We start from the raw sequence: 18,808 nt of genomic DNA on the forward strand, positions 1-18,808 counted from the left end.
GTGTGTGTGTGTGTTTGTTTGTTTCTTCATTTTCTTATCAATATCTATTTAGCTAGGTTAGGACTCCTTGCTGTGGTCACTTTTCATTGTTGAAATTCCCCATTGTTTCTTTTTGTATTTGCTCAACCTAACACCAGTCTCTATTTTGTTTTAATTTGATATCAAAGTTTGTCTGTATTGTTTTGTATTAAAACAAAGTTCAATAAGAAATAAAATATATACAGTATATAAAAAAAAAAAACAAGTCCACACTGCCCAAATTTTAGATATAGACATGTTTATATTATATTCTTTTTTTAACAATATTATCATTTCTACATCTTCTGGGAGAATTTGAGACTTTTGAACATTGACTATGTCTTCTGCAGTTGAAAAGACACGCTCACTTTGGACAAATGTAGCAGAGATGGAAAGTATGCATCACTTTCGTGATATCAAGTTGCACGACATATCATCCCACCCTTTTACTGTTTATCAGTGAATTACTAAACCTATTTGAGCAGTTGTAGCATGTCACTCCTCATGCCATTCGGATTTTTTTTAATTTTTTTACATAGAATAAGAGAGAAAGGAAATGCATGGACCTTACTGCATCTTTTGGATAAAATTCCATCAAATGTATTTTAAAGTAGTTAATAATTCAAGAAGAAAAATTGCTTGAAAAAAATGCTGACGTGAGTTAAACCAGAGTCTGGTTTTATTTTTTTGCTGGTCCAGACTTCCTCTTAACTCCCAAGTCACCCTAATAAACACCTCAAAGTATTTCCTGTTGACCCTTTGGTGATGATTTAAAAACAACCAACTTGGACACACCAGACTTTAGGAGAAAAATATATGTGGAGCATGTAAACCATGCATATGAACATAATGCCTAAACTAATTCCAAAATGAAGTCATAGACTTAGTTGTTCAATCATGAAAAATGAAGACCTTTTGTTTCCCAGAAATCAAACCAATAATTAGTTCTGCTGCAAAGAGGAAACAAAGACACAGAAAAGGCTTTTTAGCCACAGTAAGACTCTGAAAGCTATTTCCATTAAGAACCTTCCCCCATGCCAAGCAAATAGCAATAACATGTAAAATGACTATTACTTTTAACAAAAGCAAAAGAAGTGAAAGCAAAGTGTGTGTCTGTGTCAATTAAAATCCCTGCTTATTCATTTTATTAATGGTTCCAGCTTTCCATCTTCAAACCTCATAATAAGCATCCAGTCATATGACGCACTCGGTGATGAACTACTATATGATACTTCTGCATGTGCTGTGCGTATTTATGGCTAAATGAGATGATCCAGCTGGAGACTGGGGAGCCAAGAATATTGATCACACATAGATTTTTAAACCGGTGGTACTCCACCAGCTCCATTAGCAGCCCCGGATCAGGTTTCACTGGCCTGATAGGAGCTGGAGCTGGGAGGAGGAATGGTGGGTTCTGTGGTGAGAGGCTTTGTCTCATCGAGGACCGAGTGGGGTGATGGAGGAGAACAGGGGAGAAGGGTGCAGCACCTCTCACTTCATCTCAGCCAGTCGCTCAGTCAGCTTCTGTGACTGAACGTCTTTGTTTTCCATTAATGAACTCCCTTGTATCTGTCCTTAAAAAGGATGGCCGGGGTTCTTTTGTGCCTTAGGGTAGTCATTTAGGATTTAATGGTGTTGCTGACTAACGTCATGTTGAGCGCAGCTTTAGCCTTTTTTGGTTTGTTTCATTTTTTCTGTCTTTGCTTCAATCAATTATGGATCAATAAATGGCTTGGATGTTGTATTTTTCATGACCAAAGGAAACAATCAAAATCTCACTATAAATCTTAACTTTAAACTATTACATTATTTGAAGGGAAAACATAGCAATTAAACCAAAATTCAATGAATGTTAATAAAAAGTAGAATGTAATCAAAGAAGCACAAAGGCAAGGGAATGACTGGCTGCTAAAAGTGTTTAAAGTTTAGCAGTTTAGGTTGCTCTTGGAAAAAAAAATGGCAAATAAATGTGTCAAAAAAAAAAGGGAAAACCAGGCAAGAGAGGAAAGACATTCTAAAAAGCCTATATTTTAATGGTCAATTAATGAAAAAGCCAATATGTCTCAACCAAGCATGGTCTTTGTCAGGGCTAACAAACATTTGTGCTTGCTGTCACACCTACATAAAGGCATCCGCCAATTAAAATTAGTCATATGAAGCAAGCAAGGTGAGAGCCCTCCCACCAGGCTCACTAGTATCATGTATTGGCCACTCCCACACCTTTTTATGGGAGCCAATCACAGACAATGAAAGGGTGCGATAATCTATTTAACCACATTAAAAGGATCTTGAGAGTAGCCATCCAATGGGATTATATAGACTTGTTAAAACATGGTTTACTTTTAAACAATATTTAGTTTGTCCTTACAAGATGGAAGAGTGTGAAGTGAATGACTAAATTAAAACGAGCCACTGTAATTATTTAACAAAATCTAAAGATGTCAATGACATTCATTGTCTGACGTAAAAACAGACAAATATTACCATGTAGCATGTTTATAGAAAGATGGTTGGGTGACAATCAAATGACTATAGGTTTTACCGAAAGCACAGTGTTAACTTTGGTTAAACTCTAGAAACAACTAAAAAGTTGTCTTGTGCTACTTTAACCTTTAATCTTTTACCAAACGTGAGCAGTCACTAAAAGTAATGTATGGGATTTAAAGGATCAACTCTAATCTTGCCAGCCTGCTTTGTGACCCTACAATGTGAATGTCCTCAAGAGCTTTCAGCCGGCCGCTAATCTTTACCAGCGTTATGAATATACACTGAAGTCTGAATTGTGGAAAGACTCTGAAGTAGGATCACTAGGCATACAACAGCCTTTTAAGAGAAGGTTTTACTACTACATTTTGTCCAAAGTGACCAAAGTACAAAATATATTTTAAAAGTACTGTCATGCAAAAGAATCCTAGAGGGGTTAAAATGCTCTAGGATTCATTTGTCTCGTTATGACGGTATGAACAACACGCAAATGAAGTCTAGAGCGAATCAGGTAGGATAATTCTAGAGCAATTGATTTGGCCGCACTCGGAGCGTTTCCAACCAAAGTCTAGAGCAATTCAACTGCACTGTGAACACAAATGCTCTTGGCTCAAACAGAACACAGGAAGTCTCAAATATGACGTGGAGTGCACAGCATTGTGAAAGGGGCAAGATACCGGCTAGGGCACAAAACAAAACATCAAAGCCACCAAATGCACGGCAATTTGTTGCTGCTCCATTGTTCAATGCGTTGAAAGAAAAGTCGCAGAAGGCAGAATTTTCTTGGCTCTTACACACTCGCTTTGACCAACAGATGAGAGCCTATTCTTCTATTTCTGTTTGTCTGCCCAGAGAAGTCTCTGCTCCACTAACACCGCTCCCAAGCAACTAGTTCATGCAACTGCATCAAAGGCTGTTTGGAGCAGATCAAAAAGTGTGTTGTAAACACAAACCGAGCCAAATCAGGGTGATAAAATTATCAGCTGTTCTCCTCCCATTCGGAACAAGTCTGGGACTATAGCGGTATGAAAGCAACATAAGTGAACAGGCAGAAACACAGTGTGATATTCAAATGAGTATACAGGTATTGGGTGATGTGGAGAGATGTTACACGTCCTTGTTTCTCATTGGTGGTTTCTGGCCTCTACAATGGTGTCAATGGACACTTGATTACTGATGTGGATACCAAAAAGAAGAGATGAAACAAACTTTCTAAAATGACAATCAGTGTCAATGTGCATGGGCCTTTGATTGTCTTTCCTTGCAATGCACCTTAAATAAGCTAGTAAAAGCTCCAGAGCCCCTTGAAGGACAGGTGTAAAAATACATATTTTAATGGGTATATTGTATAAACAATTCACCGCACAAACACCGATTAAGTAACCTGGCAAGAGCCAGATTGATGTGTAGCCCTCCCTCTAACTTAAGTTCTCCACATCGATCTGGGTCTGGCGAATCCTTTAAGAACCAGGGAGGGACAGGAACAGAATGCCTGAAGCTGATTGGGCGAAGCGCCTGTCCACCATGATTTGTTTTAGTCAATCACATGGTAACAAATTATGATTATAGAGACGCTGCTACAACAACAACAAGGCTCCGCTGGTGAAAACGTTCTTTGGGGATAGTAATGCTGCGGTCATTATGTCGTTGAGTGACTTTTGCCGTTTTTGCGACACGAGTATGCCAGTTAAGGGCATGTTAACCATCCTCCTGCGTCGACATCTTTCTATTTTGATTTGGAGCTATGCTAATAGCGTAACCAAGCTAGTTCCTCTCCCCGCAACTGCGCATGCACCAGTTTTGCTTTGGCGCTTCTGCCTTCGTCACACCCGGATATCCCGCCCTAAACCACAACACTGCCTCATTATTTGGTTCGGTTTCAAAAGGCAAAGGTGCGGACAGCACAAGATGGATTCTGGTGTTTGTGAACACCAGGAGAATCCATCTTGCAGGCAAGGTTACTCATTAAGTGCTTGACAATGTAAATCATGCACATTAATGTTAATTGGAAATCAAACAAATGTTGGTTTGGTTCTCATTATTTTCGGACTGTTGGCTAGTTTCGCTCTTGTGGCAAGAAAGCAACGTCTGCTAATGCAGTTTTCTATCTATTCACTGCCTTCCACGTCATGTCGTTTGTCTCTCATTGGCACATCTGTGTTGTCTGCTCGTCTATAATCCTGAGATTTAACCTTCGCACCTGCTACTTTTCACAGAGTTAACAGAAAGGTTATTTGATTTGAAGGAAACTGTACAGCTGGAGAGAGTGCTATTGTCGTTGATGTTGGCAGACAAAAGCCTTGATTTGAGTATGATAAATAGTGGTTATTTTTGCTCTCAAGTGTACACAAGTCAGTAAAAACCATGTGATCTATGTCAAGCAATATGATGTGTTGGGTTTGGTATGTTGTGTGAATAGTGAGAAATGCGGCTAATAATCAATCAGTCTCTAATTTGCAGGCACTCAGACATACACACACGCGCACACACAGAGGGAGAGAGAACAGACAGTCCAACAGTAAAACAGTGGGGTCCTCTGTCTAGCTGCTCAGTCTGCGCTCTATCAGTGGTGGATGCTGTGTGAAGGTGCCACAGGCTGGATGGCCTCCTGCTGAGATCACAGGCTTTGCTGGGACAGGAGTGCTGTATCCCTGAAAGTGTCTCTGTGTCTGTGCTCATGCATGTGGGCTGGTGCACTTGTCTACACCTCACGGCTTCGCATTACATTCCAGTGTCTCTTCCGCGTGCATGTTTGTGTGTCTGTGTGTGTGCATGCGCTCCCAGCTCGCTAAACTGTGTGCATGTAAGTGCAATGAAAGTAACAGGGCTTTCCTGAACAAAGGCTCAGCTCTTTTCTGAACAATTAGTTTCGCTAAAAAGGACATCTCTTCCTCCATTAGCGGCACCACGTGCCCCCCATCACTCCATTGTGAAGATAATTCAATTATCCCCACCCCCTCAGTCTCCATGCCTCCCAGATCGCCCTCATCTCTCTCTCTCTCTCTCTCTCTCTTTCTCAGTAAAGCTCTGCTACAGTCCTTAAAGCACAAAACATGTTTGTCTCCTGTTTTGATTTATCCCTTGAACATATAATGACTTTATTTGGATGATATTTTTGTCATTTACAATGAGATTCATTACTGCACAATGAAACAAATCAAAATTTTAACAGCTCAGGGAGATCACTCACACTTTAAAGGCTTGAAAGAAATTTCCATCCCCATTATTAACAATATAGTAGGTCCACCCCGCAACCCTAGAAAAGGATGAATAGATAGTAGATCCAACATTGGGAATCCTCATTTTTTCACAAAAATCACATACAAATGTGCAATCTGGATCAATCCGGATAAAACTCCATGAGGCTGACAATAAAGACTGGTCGATTACGAATCGCGATATGGATTTTTGAAATTTTGTCAATTGATTTTCACATTTTTGAATTTTTTTTAAACTGATCCAGAATCAGTATTTTTGATCCAATTCCCTCTTATACCTTCCATGGTCTAAGCCAGATATTGTCAACTGGTGGATCAGGACCCAAAAGTGGGTCGCAGACCTGTACTGGGTGGGTCGCAGACAGCTGGTCAAAAATAAACAATGTTTCTCCTGTTGGACTTGTCTTTTATTTTGAAAGAAACTTTTCTTTTGACAGGAATGCTGTGAAATGCATGTTGCACAGGAAAATAACTGTTTTTGAAAACTAAATTTGGTCGGTTGAATTCTAAATAAAAGTGGGTTGCGATTGAATGACCGTGGCAAAATGCCGGTCCCAGGATGAGACCTTGAGAACCCTTGGTCTAAGTTCTATCTTTGGTTAAAATTGTGTCAAAATGTGTCAAAATGTGTTATGTACTTTTGAAATAATCCTGCTACTAGACAAATACATAAATAAACACCAGTGAACAACATATTACTTCCTTGACAAAGGTGATGATTTTAGCATGCTTGACTGAACTATAAACACATACAGTATAATGACACATACAAATATGACTACTCCATCCACACATACCATTGTTATTGTAAAGTCATTCAGGTTTATAGTCCGTGGATATTGCTAAGCTTTCAATACAAGCACAATAACAATAGGTGCTGTCTCTTAGGATTTATTAAAGCTCCACCTTTCCTGATGAGCTGGCATCTGTTGCGTCATCATCTGTCATTGATTGCATGTCTTTGAGAACTTTGTGTTCCCCAGCTGATATAACAATTCTTTATTAGTCACCCATTCTTTGAAGAGGAACTTACAACTTATGCTTCCTGGAAGTAAAGCCAGCAGACCTCAGACTAGGGGACATTTGGCAATCACGTGTGACAAGTTTTAGAAGAGAACATTTTCTGATGATGAAGAAATAAACTGCTTGAGTAAAATAACAGGCCAGCTTTTTAACAAGGTGCACAGCAGGAAACTGTAAGTGACGGAAAACTTTTACACAACTCTTAAAGGACACACCCTAAACAAAGGCCAAAAACATATTTGACACTTTAGATAGAGTAGAGTGGTAAATAGTTTCACACTTCTAAAAATACAACCTACAAATATAGGGTGCAGTAGTTAATTATTCCATCTTTCCACTGTTTATAGACTGAAAGCCTTTAGCCTTATTGCCGTGCATCATACCACATAGTTCAAACATAGGACCCCTCTATAGTGTAGCCCATTCCTCCACAGTTGTCTGTCGCTTTTCCGTATTACCACTCTTGTTTTGTTTTATTGTTGGAGGGGGGAAGTGTGTGCCGGACTGATTAGCATCACTGTTTCCTCTTTTCCCATAACCCCCCAGACCCCCGCAGGCTGCCTGTTTACTTTTAGAAATAAAAAATGGGCCTGCGCCCGTGAGGACGTGCCCCTCATCAGAGCTCTAACCATCTCAGAACCCCCTCCACTTGTCTCCTTTCCTCCCACCCTCCAAGTCCCAGTCCTGTGACTTATCCCTCTCCTTATCCGTCTTCTCTCCTAAACTGTATTCCACCCACTCTCGTCTGCTTTCCACCCCTCCTCTTCTAACTGTCCAGCTGTCAAATCACATCAAATAAAACCCAGGCCAACGGTCCCTGAGTGCCAGATCACAGTTGTGTCTGTGTGGACTAAATGGGAGTGTATGTTTGAATGTACTGGGAACTCGTGGGTGCCTGGGAGTGGAGGTGTATGCACGTTAGTGTGTATGAACATATATATGTGTGTGTGTGCGTGGGCTTTATTGAATGGAAGGATGCAGTAACACAACACGCACCAGGGTGCAGGGTGTGAATTTAATGAATGAATATACAGAAACCCCCTCCCTCACAACACACACACACACACTTGCATGTAGCAGGTTTTCATAATGGGAGTTTACAACAGGTCCTGTGCTGTGAGGGTTGGATTGTGAAGACTTGACCTAAGTCAGTGTAAACACTGCCATAGCATGGCTGTTGTCAGGAAGCAGTGTGTGTGACATTAGGCTTTGGGCCAAACATGCGATGGTCCTTTAACATCCAACATCCTCGCCTCACATCTGCTCTGTACTCTTTCATTCTCACACAGGCACATTTTATTTTCTTAAACAGCCGAGACGCTTACAGTGGGAAAAAGTCACTTTCAGCTGCAGCGTCCTAGCGTACCCACTTTAAAAGGTAAATAATATATATCATCCCGTAAGTCCTGGACAGTGTGTTTTGTTTCTGAGACTAGACAGATAGGAATGAAAATAACGGGCCACCTGTTAGGTAAGTTAACACTGTGTCAACGACAATACCAATGTGTTAGAGACAATTGCATTAGCAGTTTAATTTATGTTAGTTAGAACAGTGTTCCTTAAAGGGGACATATCATGGTTTTAAATCCTTTCTTTTTACATATAAATCATACAGTTGTGGTCTATATAAAGCGGAACTGCAATGCTTGGGTCTGAATTCCTCATTAATATAGCTCCACAGACCCCTTTTCTACCCCTTTTCTGATGTGCTTCTAAGAGCAACTCGTTTTGGTGCGGTCTCTTTAAATGCAAATGAGATACTTCATACCCCGCCCCCTCTCCAGATTGCAGAGGTGACACTCAGTTCAACTCCACCCTGTTCAGCCATTTTTGTAGTTTGATAGAAGAGATACGATTATGTAGCGGCGCAGAAACTTTTTATTCAGAGGTTATTTACAAAATGTCAACAACGGAAGACTTGTCCATCCAGCCTTACATGTTACAGCCAGAGTCTGACCCGGTGGAGCGAGATGAAAATGAAGATGATGAACCTGCAGAACCCTATCAAGTGAGCTAACACAAGCACCGAGCTAACGCTAGCGCCAAGCTAACGTCACGAAATGCATTTTAATACAGTCTTTTACGGAGACAAAAATGGCAAAATGAAATGACTAATAAGACTTTAGACTTAAATTAAATCACGTAGGCCATATCATCAAGGATCTAAAACGAGCACACAGCGCTAACATATGAAGACGGTGCAACTGCTAATGTTAACAAAACAATGACAGGGACGTCTTATCATCACACTTTTTAGCGTTATTTACAGCTTACCGAAGTGCTCTGTTCGTCGTCTCCAAAGACAGAAGGAATTGAACCCTCAATCAGACAAAGTTTTTCGGCAAATCCTTTATACTGGCGAAGCAGTCATCCTTGAAGTGCTTCGCGCACACAAAAATGACCTTACCCACAGATGACGGTACATTTCCGTGAAAAGTAAAACTCAACCAGACACTTCGAAAAGGTTCTGATGCTGGGAGACGGTGTAATGAAGCGTGTAGGTTACTACATCCAACAACCAAACATTTTGACTTATCCTCTCGTAACTTCGGCATCCTTGAGCTTGGACTACAAAATAAAAGCGAGAAATAAAAATGGTAGATTGCTCAAAGTGTTGGACCTGGAGTTGATGTACTAATTTGCCAGTTCCACTGCAAATACTGTGACGTTATTGTTCAAAAAATGTAACAGAGAATAGAAAAATCGAAACAGATTGAAAAATATGACCAAAACAGAATATAAAGATATCTACGGAGCACCTGAAGAGACTAATTTGATTTTTTTCTGTACTTCTAAACACTCTAAATATACAACAAAATGCATTTAAGGGCTAAAAATGTGGATTTAGCATGATATGTCCCCTTTAAATGGGGGTATGCAATGACACTACAGGAGGTCCTTGAGAGAGAGAAATAGGAAAATTAACAAACGAAAACATTACAAATATTGGATTTTAGAATGTTTATTTTTGGTTAAAAATGATTAACATAATAAAGATTGTGAAAATGATCTTGATTAAAACAAGAACTGAAAATACAAATGTCAGTCTTGGTCCCACATGCGAGAGATGACCAAATATTGTAAAAACTACAGGAATAAATTCAGACAAGAGGCACTAAATACTGTTTTATTCCACTTATTTACAATGGGATTCTTTAAAATCTCTCATTCATTCCATCATTACGCTCTATAGTTGTTTTTTCACAGCATTCTGAGCAAAATATTGTAGTCGGACAAAAGTAATACTTGGATTCAGATATAAGAGAAATGTGGAACTACTGCCCAAAAAAATGTTTGAGAACCACTGAGTGCAAAGATGAAGATTTTTTTTTATTATTTATTTATTTATTTTTATTCATTGTTTACATTTTTCTACTTAATTCCCTCTTTAGATATTTATTCAAGCACATTTGAACAATTGGTAGTTGATATCAAGAATGAAAATGACAATATGCAGGTCATTATTATTATTTTTTTTATGATACATATACATGACTCTTGTAATATCTAACATTTTTAATGGTGTACCTACACATCAAGATTCATACATACATTATATTAGGACTACATTAGACATTAATTATGTTGTGACAGGTGGGACGCGTGAGAAGACCCACTTACTTGTTATCATACACTTTACTGTATTGTGGGGAGGACTTGGAAAATTCCAGTATTAAATATGGCAAAGAATTCATCCACTACGGTAGACTTAACAGAAATTAGTGAAAGTGAAGCACTGTGAAAGAAAGAACAGGTTGTGCTGATTTTCATACAAGTCTATGGAGCATATAAGAAGCCTACCTTAAATGTCAGCTTAAACGTTTAATAACAAATTATATTGTATGTTAAATGACTATAACATTGTACAAGAAAACAAAAAGTCTATTTTTGTTTTTGAAATAGAACAAACATTTACATTAAATAGAAAAAACTAAAACCTTCCAAAAACACCTAATCCTTAAAATGTGTACATTTTTTTCAGCATTTGTCTTACTTTTTAATTCTGTACACATCCAATCATACATTTTAAAACTCAAAGAGTTAAGGTTTTTCAGCTGAGTTCTAGACTCATAATACAAAATGCTAGTAGCACAAAAACCTCAGTAGCCCTCTATGACACCCGGGGCATGAGCTAAATGACTCTAACAACATCTCCAGGTGGCTTGAATGTTCTTAGATCTGAAGTCTGTGTGGATTCAAGACATGGACGAGAGAAGAAGAGGTCAGCACTCGGTCATTATTTTCCACTCAGCGAAGTTTATGTCAGAGGTTTAATGCTGGGAGAAAAGAGGGCTCCAGAGGAGTGTTTCTCTGGCAACAAACATCAGCAAATCCCATCAGATTCTGACACACACACACACACACACACACACACACACACACACACACACACACACACACACACACACACACACACACACACACACACACACACACACACTCCTATTCTCCAGAGGCCAAACCAAGGGTTTGGGAAAAAGATGGCCGCCCTTTGGCCCCTGTCTTGCTCCCTGCATCCAGCTCAGGGAGGTGACGGAAGAAATCAAGTGCCCTCAGCCACCCTACTCCACTCATGCAGCGTATGTCTGTCGTTGCATCGATCACTCTTGAGGACTAGAAGAGGCCAGAGTCAAACAGGGAGGGACTCAATGGAAGGAATGTTCGAGTTTGAAGTAAAACTATTTTGGGTGAGGGTAAGCATATGAGTAAGTATGGAATGGTAAGCTGAGAGCAAAGACACAGGTCTTGATAACAGTTGAATAGAAAACAATGAGAAAATGCAAGTAGGACCTATCTGGTAAAGCAGTGGTACCCAACCATCACAATGCACCTTGAAATGTCCAACACCCCCTTGTAACTTAAAGAGGAAGAAAGGAAAGTTGCTCAAATGTAAATTACGGCATTTAATGTCTTTAATGCTGCGGTCACACCGGATGCGTCACGAAATGTTCGTACGTCCAGATTACATACAAAGTCAATGGATAGATGTATCCCAGATGCAAAATCTTTCCTGTGCGGTCCGATCTGCACATCAAGAGCACAGAAAGCGCGCTCCCGATTTAACGCATATCCGCACATCCGCAAGAGTTGAAAATATTGAACTCCTGCGACTGTTTCGCATGACGGAAACCAATCATAGTCTTTGTTGACGATGACGTCAACACGAACACCGGTCTGTTCACCCATTCAACCATGGAGTCGAAGCTGTGTGTGACCACCTCTAGCTGTATGACACGACCTTTATAACTGGGACCAGACTAGGAAGGATTTGGCGTGGAGGAGAATCAGCGAGGTGGTGGTAGTAGCAGGTAAAAGTTCTCTCTGTAGTTTTCATCTTTGAAAGTCAGCATTGAGCTAGGATAGCATTAGCCGCTAATCACACAGGCTTTTTTGGTTTATGTTTGTGAGAGGAGAAAAAGGAGCCCAGCTCCTCGCTTCAGCAGGCAGTGAAACTCACAGAGTTCGATGTGTCGCTGGTGGGCGGTGCTTCGCTTCTGACGTGCATATGAAGCGAATGGTGAAATTTTTTGATCCCGCGATACATGTGGAACGTTTCGTGCGGCAGATCCGTCTGGTGCCGCCGAAGATACATTCGGTGTGAATGCAGCATACCAATATAACTCCGCCTTTCCTGAACGCTGCCACGGCAAGGTAGATGCCAATTTTGTAATTGGGGGAGTAGATTGGACCAACACCAGGCCGTAATTTTTTATTTTATTTTTTTTAAATGAATAAATTATGTATAAATGTTTTATATATTCTAAAGTAGTTTTATTTTGGGAAAAAAATCCACTTTAACTTTTGTGCTTACATCTCCTTTACGTGACTAAACTTGATAAATAGGGATGAACGATTCACTCAACTCCCGATACGATTCGATTCACAATACTGGGTTCACGATACGATTCTCTCACGATTTATTTTACAAAATGGGACTGTCGACAATTTTTTTTTTTTGGGAAAAAAACTAGAAAATACGGTACTATTTTCCTTTTATTTTTCATTGTCAAAAGAATTCCTCGATAAACTATTCAAAACAATGCAATTTAACTAAAAATAAATCTTGAATGAAATAAATAAAGGAATAATACAAATGAAAATGAAGCCTATTAATTTAAATTCTGGTTCTATAATAAACTATGCAAAACTGCATAATAGTTCTTTTTCTTTTTAAAAGTGCAACTGAAAATGTATTTTTTGCCTTAACAATTGGACTTTAAAAAAAAAAAAACCGTGATTGCAATAATTTACGTCATATTTGTTTGGACCAGCAGAGGGCGCTGGTAACACAGTGGTCGGTTGGCATGCAGATATCTTGCAGTGAAGAAGAGAAGCTATGCTAGCAGACAGAGCTAATAGAAAAACGTGACTTTTACAGATATTCAAGTAATATTACAGATATTCTTTCGGTGCTAAAGGAGTAATGAATCATTTATTAACATATTTAAGAGTAGAAGGCGGCTAGAAAGAAAGTATTAGCAGACTCCGCCCGCCGCCTACACTCTGCTGGTCAAAAAAAGTACTGCGATTCAATTTTCAGAAAATCGATATCAACCGTGATACCTATGAATCGATTTTTAACTGCCTTACGATTAATCGTTACATCCCTATTGATAAAGCACACAAAAAGTAGGGGACCTTGTCTCGTGTGCAGCTAGTGCAGAAAAAAAGCAATAATTTGGCCTCCATGTCAGTAGGTGGCAGTAGATAGCCCAATACAGGTTTGGAGCATGCAGGCCTTGAGTTTGACACGCCATCTAACAGGGTTTCAGAGTGCTGGAGTTTAGACCCAAGACATATTTCATTCCACCTCTCAGAAAACCAGTGGCTCACACACTTTCTATCCTTTAGTCATTTTAAAGAGTGAGCCTATCATTATGGGCAATACAATTCACTGACTTCACAAACCATTGGTATCCCTTTCTTGTTTAAAAAAAAGGTGAAAAACACTGTACTTTAGTTATTCATCAGAACAGTGTAGACGTGTTTGTTTGGGTTTAAAGTGTTTCACAGATTTTATGCTTTGTTGCAAAATATGTGTTCAATGTTTTAAGCATGAATTGTTTCAAACGTGCGGTGAACACTGGCAAGAAACATGTAACTACACAAACTAAGACAGGTTCAGACTTAAAGTGTGAATTTAATGAAATAAAATTAAAGTTACAAAATTGAAGTAAAAAAGTTAATAAAGTCATCACGCAAGAAAATATTTGTGTGCATGTCTGCAAGTGTTCCTTTTGGCAACACTTTTGATGCTAAATATTTGCAAGATGATTCTTACTGTCGAAATATTTTTGGACACATGAGGTAAATACACAGCAAGGATGTCCAGGTTAAGTTTTAATCTCAGGGATTGTTTCAGTATGGTTAAAATCCAACCATGCCAACGTCTACAGTTTAGAACAATATATTTGAGATTGAGCAGTCCATCTTACCTGTAGCACACATCTCATGTCCATCAGGGACTTCCTGCAGAGGAATGTCGTGACAGATTAAGGGCTGTGAAGGGCAGTACTGCTGCTGAGGGTGAACTACACCTGGGAGCTGCACTTGAGGACCCACAGCTACTCCTCCAGTCTGCCTCTGGTGACAAACAGGACACAATGAGGCTTAATCAGGGTCTCAATCTCCAGTACTGAAGTACTGCTGTCCTGTTCCAAGTTTGAGATATATCCCTCAGGAACACACTGACACATTGCAAATAACTAATACTCAGGCTTTCTGCTGGAAGATGATTTTGGTATATCATTATATTCAGAAGTGCCTGAAAAAGGGCAAGAGCTCTCAGAGAGCGCAAACCCCCGCCAAGCGCCAAACGTCCTGATTGCCAGATATGAGATATTGGCAGTTATCTGGATCAGTGTATCCCACTTAGCATTACAGTATGTCCAAATGCATAGTCTACCCCATTATTTTGAATAAATTGCAAAAAATGTGCAATCTGAATAAAACTTGGTAGAGTAATTGAGGAAAATTGCGAACCAATATATACATTTTTTAAATTTCAACATTAATGAGAGATGGGGATTTTTTTATTTTTCAAACAGATCCAGAACCATTATATTGGTCTGGATCCCCTCCAAAATGTAATGGAATTTTCTATTGCGTAACGTTTATCTTTGGTTAAAATTTTGTCAAAATACTTTTGACATATTGCTGTTAAAAGTCAAACAAATAAATAAATGCTGGTGAAAATCCTGCCTCGTTGGTGGAGGATTCAGAATTCAGGTCTTGAAGGAACCTTCGGGTTCTGTTAAGTCTCTGAACCAAACAGAATTGCAATATATTGTATGCATGGTAAAAGAGCATTACACAGTATTTTTTTATATAGATAATTGGATTCATCTGCTATATATTTTTTGGAAAATCATGACTACTGTAGATTTCAAAAGGTTAAAAGAAATGCTCCTATAACCTCAATACTTAGTTTTAATGAATTCTATTCTGAAATATGTGTCCACTAAGCTCTATATATTACTTCTTAAAATTAGCAACTATTGAAGGTAAATTGCATGGAGTTTGGCTTGATAGTTCTAGCCACCATGGTCTAGTTTGAAGGGTTGTTTTGGGTTGCAACCATTATCAAGAGCATCTGTTATTATGCTTTTAAGAAAAATACTTGCATAAAGGAGGAGGAAAATCTGCCTGAAGAACTGATAACTTTCTGCGGTGGCGTCGGCCAAAGTGCACCCATAGATTTGAAAACTATTTTTGCCTTGTTTTCATGTGAAGATAACGCTTGCTACTAAATTTGTCTCCTTCAGTTTATCTGACCTGTGTTGTTTTATTTTGCTTATCACTGAAAGGGGTTAGGTTAGGAAGAGGGTGGGGGGGGGGGGGGGGGGGGGGGGGGGCAATCTAAAGACAGCACTTTATAGCTGGGACTTAAAAGATTTGAAATTGTGTGTATATACAAAAGAGTGGGAGGGACATTTAGCCATTTCCCTTCTTTTTTATTCAATTTCAAAACATCACTTTTTCTATACCTGCCTTGTTAGGGATCTTGTTCATTGTTACATAGCAGTTCACCAACATCGGTGTTCCATGTTATTTAAAATGGTGTCGAAATCATAAATTGAAAATATTACACAATATTATATCTATGTACTATGTGTATACACAAGACGTTTTAAAACATTCAGTATCTATTTGCTAGAGAATGCATTATCTCTTTTCTAATTTGACAGTGATCTTTACACAACATTCCAGCTCACTGTGATTTTTCTAACATATGATTTAACAAAAAAGTCAATATGTATCTGACTGTGCACAGTGAGTGCTGATGTGATAAGCAGCCCCTGTTCTTCACCAGTATTTATCAGATGCTTTAAGGATGGCTAACATGACCAGAGGATCAGGGGGGACAGTTTAGCAGGCACTTCAGTGGCTGAAGGAGCCATATGATTTATAGATTACACATACTCAGACTGCTTTTTGGATAGCAATGGAGATAACATCAAAAGTACAGTATTATTTTCTCTGCTAATACTGTTTGGTTCACAGTTTAGTTGACCAAGGAATGTGTTTTCCTCCTTGTTTGTTAGCTTTGTTAGCTTGATTTGATTAATGGGAGTTTCTTTGTCTGTTTTGGCTATGTGCTACAGAGTCTTCTGTTCATAACATTTGTTTGGTTTCCCAGTGTTGTTATAGGTGAGGCTAATGCCTCCAATGCATTTGGTCTCGAAGTTAAATCCTCCAACAACATACAGTAGCTACTTTTATGGAGTTATGCGTAACTCCAATGAATTGTGTTACATTTCATACTTTGATCATGTTTTAAGTTGTGTTTTTATGCTAATGTTCTGTTGTGCCCATGTCTTGTTTTCGTTGGTTTTTTTAAAAATGAGTATGCTCCCCTTCTTCCTCCTGTCTCCACCCAGGTGTGCCCAATCCTCTTGATTACTTCCCAGCACTGCTCGATCATTGTTTTGCCATGCCATCCAATACCAAACTGTGTTCAAAATCTCATACTAACGTACTACACACTCAATGAGTATATACTGTCTACTGTATACTATTAGTATTATTGGTATGGTGACCGTTCCCACTGAGGTATACTTCCAAGTTTTCCAAGACGCATTTTGAACCTGCAATGACAAAAACCCTGAAGAACTCTGAGGCTAAATATCTCTATTGATTCGCCACCTTTGAAAGTTCTGAAAACATTTTAATTGAGAAAGTGACCATGCAGAATATTAACATGTGGACATTTGATCCATAAAACACATTTCAGTCTGTCATTTCAGAGATTTTCGGAGACCTGCAATTGTGCTACTGACTAAACTTTTGGTTAACTTCAAAATAAGAGCTTTATTCAGAAAAGGGTTAAAAAACTAATGGAAGACAAGAAGAGATGCTTTTGTTTTGAAAAGGGGATGTTTGATTTTTAGCTTGAAGCTGGTTCCAGAACCCTTTTACATTCCACTCACAATGCGGGGCAGTTGAGTATGAGTAGTGTGCACACTGTACGTACTAAATTTTTGCATACTATCTAGTGCGAACGCACTACATACTCATTTTGACGTCAGACTTAATAATTATGTTGTTGTTTGTACCCCTTTTCACTGTATTTTACGATAAATTGAAATTATTCTGGACACTACTTCTGCCTCCGTCCACCTTTCACCATCAACCGTAATACTTAAATCACTCACTATTAAAAGAATAACTTTTTCCAGTTGAAATATAACATGATGCCTGTCTTCATTGCTTATGATCCTGTAATCTTAATAACACCATTTATTTATTTATGAAACGTGCTCATTCTAAATAGGTTTGTGAGGTTGATCTTTACCCACTCAAGTGTTAGTGTTGTTCTTCTTCTAGCTGCAGCAGATGCCCCCACAGGTCAGTGAAGGACTAACAGTCTATTGTGTAAACTGTGGATGATGAGCATATATTTAAGTGTGTGGTTCTAGTTTCAGACACCCATGACTTTTCAGTCTGACAGGGGCACTTTAAAAAGTTAGTCATATTCTATTGTTTATTTTAATGTATTTATTACCCTAGACTAAGACAAAAAAAAAAAAAATGACAAAAGTGATCGATAAAAATGATTTAACAATATTAAAATTAGACAAATATACTCTGGACAAAAGTAGAAAGAATTAGTCTTAGTCATACAATCAGTTCCTTCATTCACTGACCAGTTGTTTGCAGCCAGTGTCAATTTCCAAAGTTTAAAAAGCAAATGATTAAAAAAAGATATAAACACAGAATTGGATTAGGACGCAAATATTTAAAGTCCAAAACATTCCTCATGAATATTGCAAGTAACGGATATGATGGTGAATTACCGTTCAAGAAGTAAACTGTCTGGGAATCAAGAGGCTTAGTGGATCTTCCCTTCTGACAAGAAGATAAATTAGTTACCAATTATTGGTTAAAGTGGTTACAATTAATGTCCCCATTGTGGGACTAATAGTATTAAAGTACTAGTAATTATCCTATGGGAATCTGATGACTTAAGCCTTTAACTCGATACGTTTTTGTCAAAAGAGTAAAATGAGTCTTCTGAGACGATAGCTGCTGTCAAAATTAACATAACTTTACAGAAAATAAAAGGCAGTGACCAGGGTGCAATTACACACACACACACACACACGCACTCACACAGAATCCCTGTTTTGTGCAGATGTGACACTAGCTCACCTTTTGACCGAGCTGCCTCTGTATACAGTCGTCTCAATTTCAAAGGCAAGCCTCACCACCTGAGCCAATTAGGACTAAGGGAGCTGTATGCTTCCATGTTTTGTATCAGGCCAGAATAGGGTTGCCATTTGCATGTAACCTCAGTCTATTATCCTAATGTGCTGATGGTCTGCATACAAATGGAGGCATTTATTTTTTCCGCTCTTAGGCTCTCACCCTTCGAATGCTCACCTGACAGGAATCCCAATGTTCCCAGCTTCAACTGTCTTTGACTCTTTACTCAGTTCTTGCAAATTAACTGCCAAGCATAAAGGCTGGGTGGCTCAAATCTAAAAAGGTTCAATGCTGGGAGATTTACTTGTCGAGTTATTTACAATATTACCTGCTAAAGGAAAGGATGTGGTGGAACAAAG

The 18,808-nt window shown here is 38.8% G+C and overlaps 1 protein-coding gene across 2 annotated transcripts in view; it reads right to left on the bottom strand.

The window, feature by feature from the left end:
• ets1 (v-ets avian erythroblastosis virus E26 oncogene homolog 1) overlaps positions 1 to 18,808 on the bottom strand; it is a 52,703-nt gene that overhangs the window by 29,869 nt on the left and 4,026 nt on the right. For both annotated transcript variants that reach the window (XM_028464612.1, XM_028464613.1), the window contains exon 3: positions 14,180 to 14,327. In XM_028464612.1, the coding sequence (XP_028320413.1) occupies positions 14,180 to 14,327 (148 nt within the window). The remainder of the gene's footprint in view (positions 1 to 14,179; positions 14,328 to 18,808) is intronic.

Source organism: Gouania willdenowi, chromosome 13, assembly GCF_900634775.1.
Source record: "Gouania willdenowi chromosome 13, fGouWil2.1, whole genome shotgun sequence".
NCBI lineage: Eukaryota > Metazoa > Chordata > Actinopteri > Blenniiformes > Gobiesocidae > Gouania > Gouania willdenowi.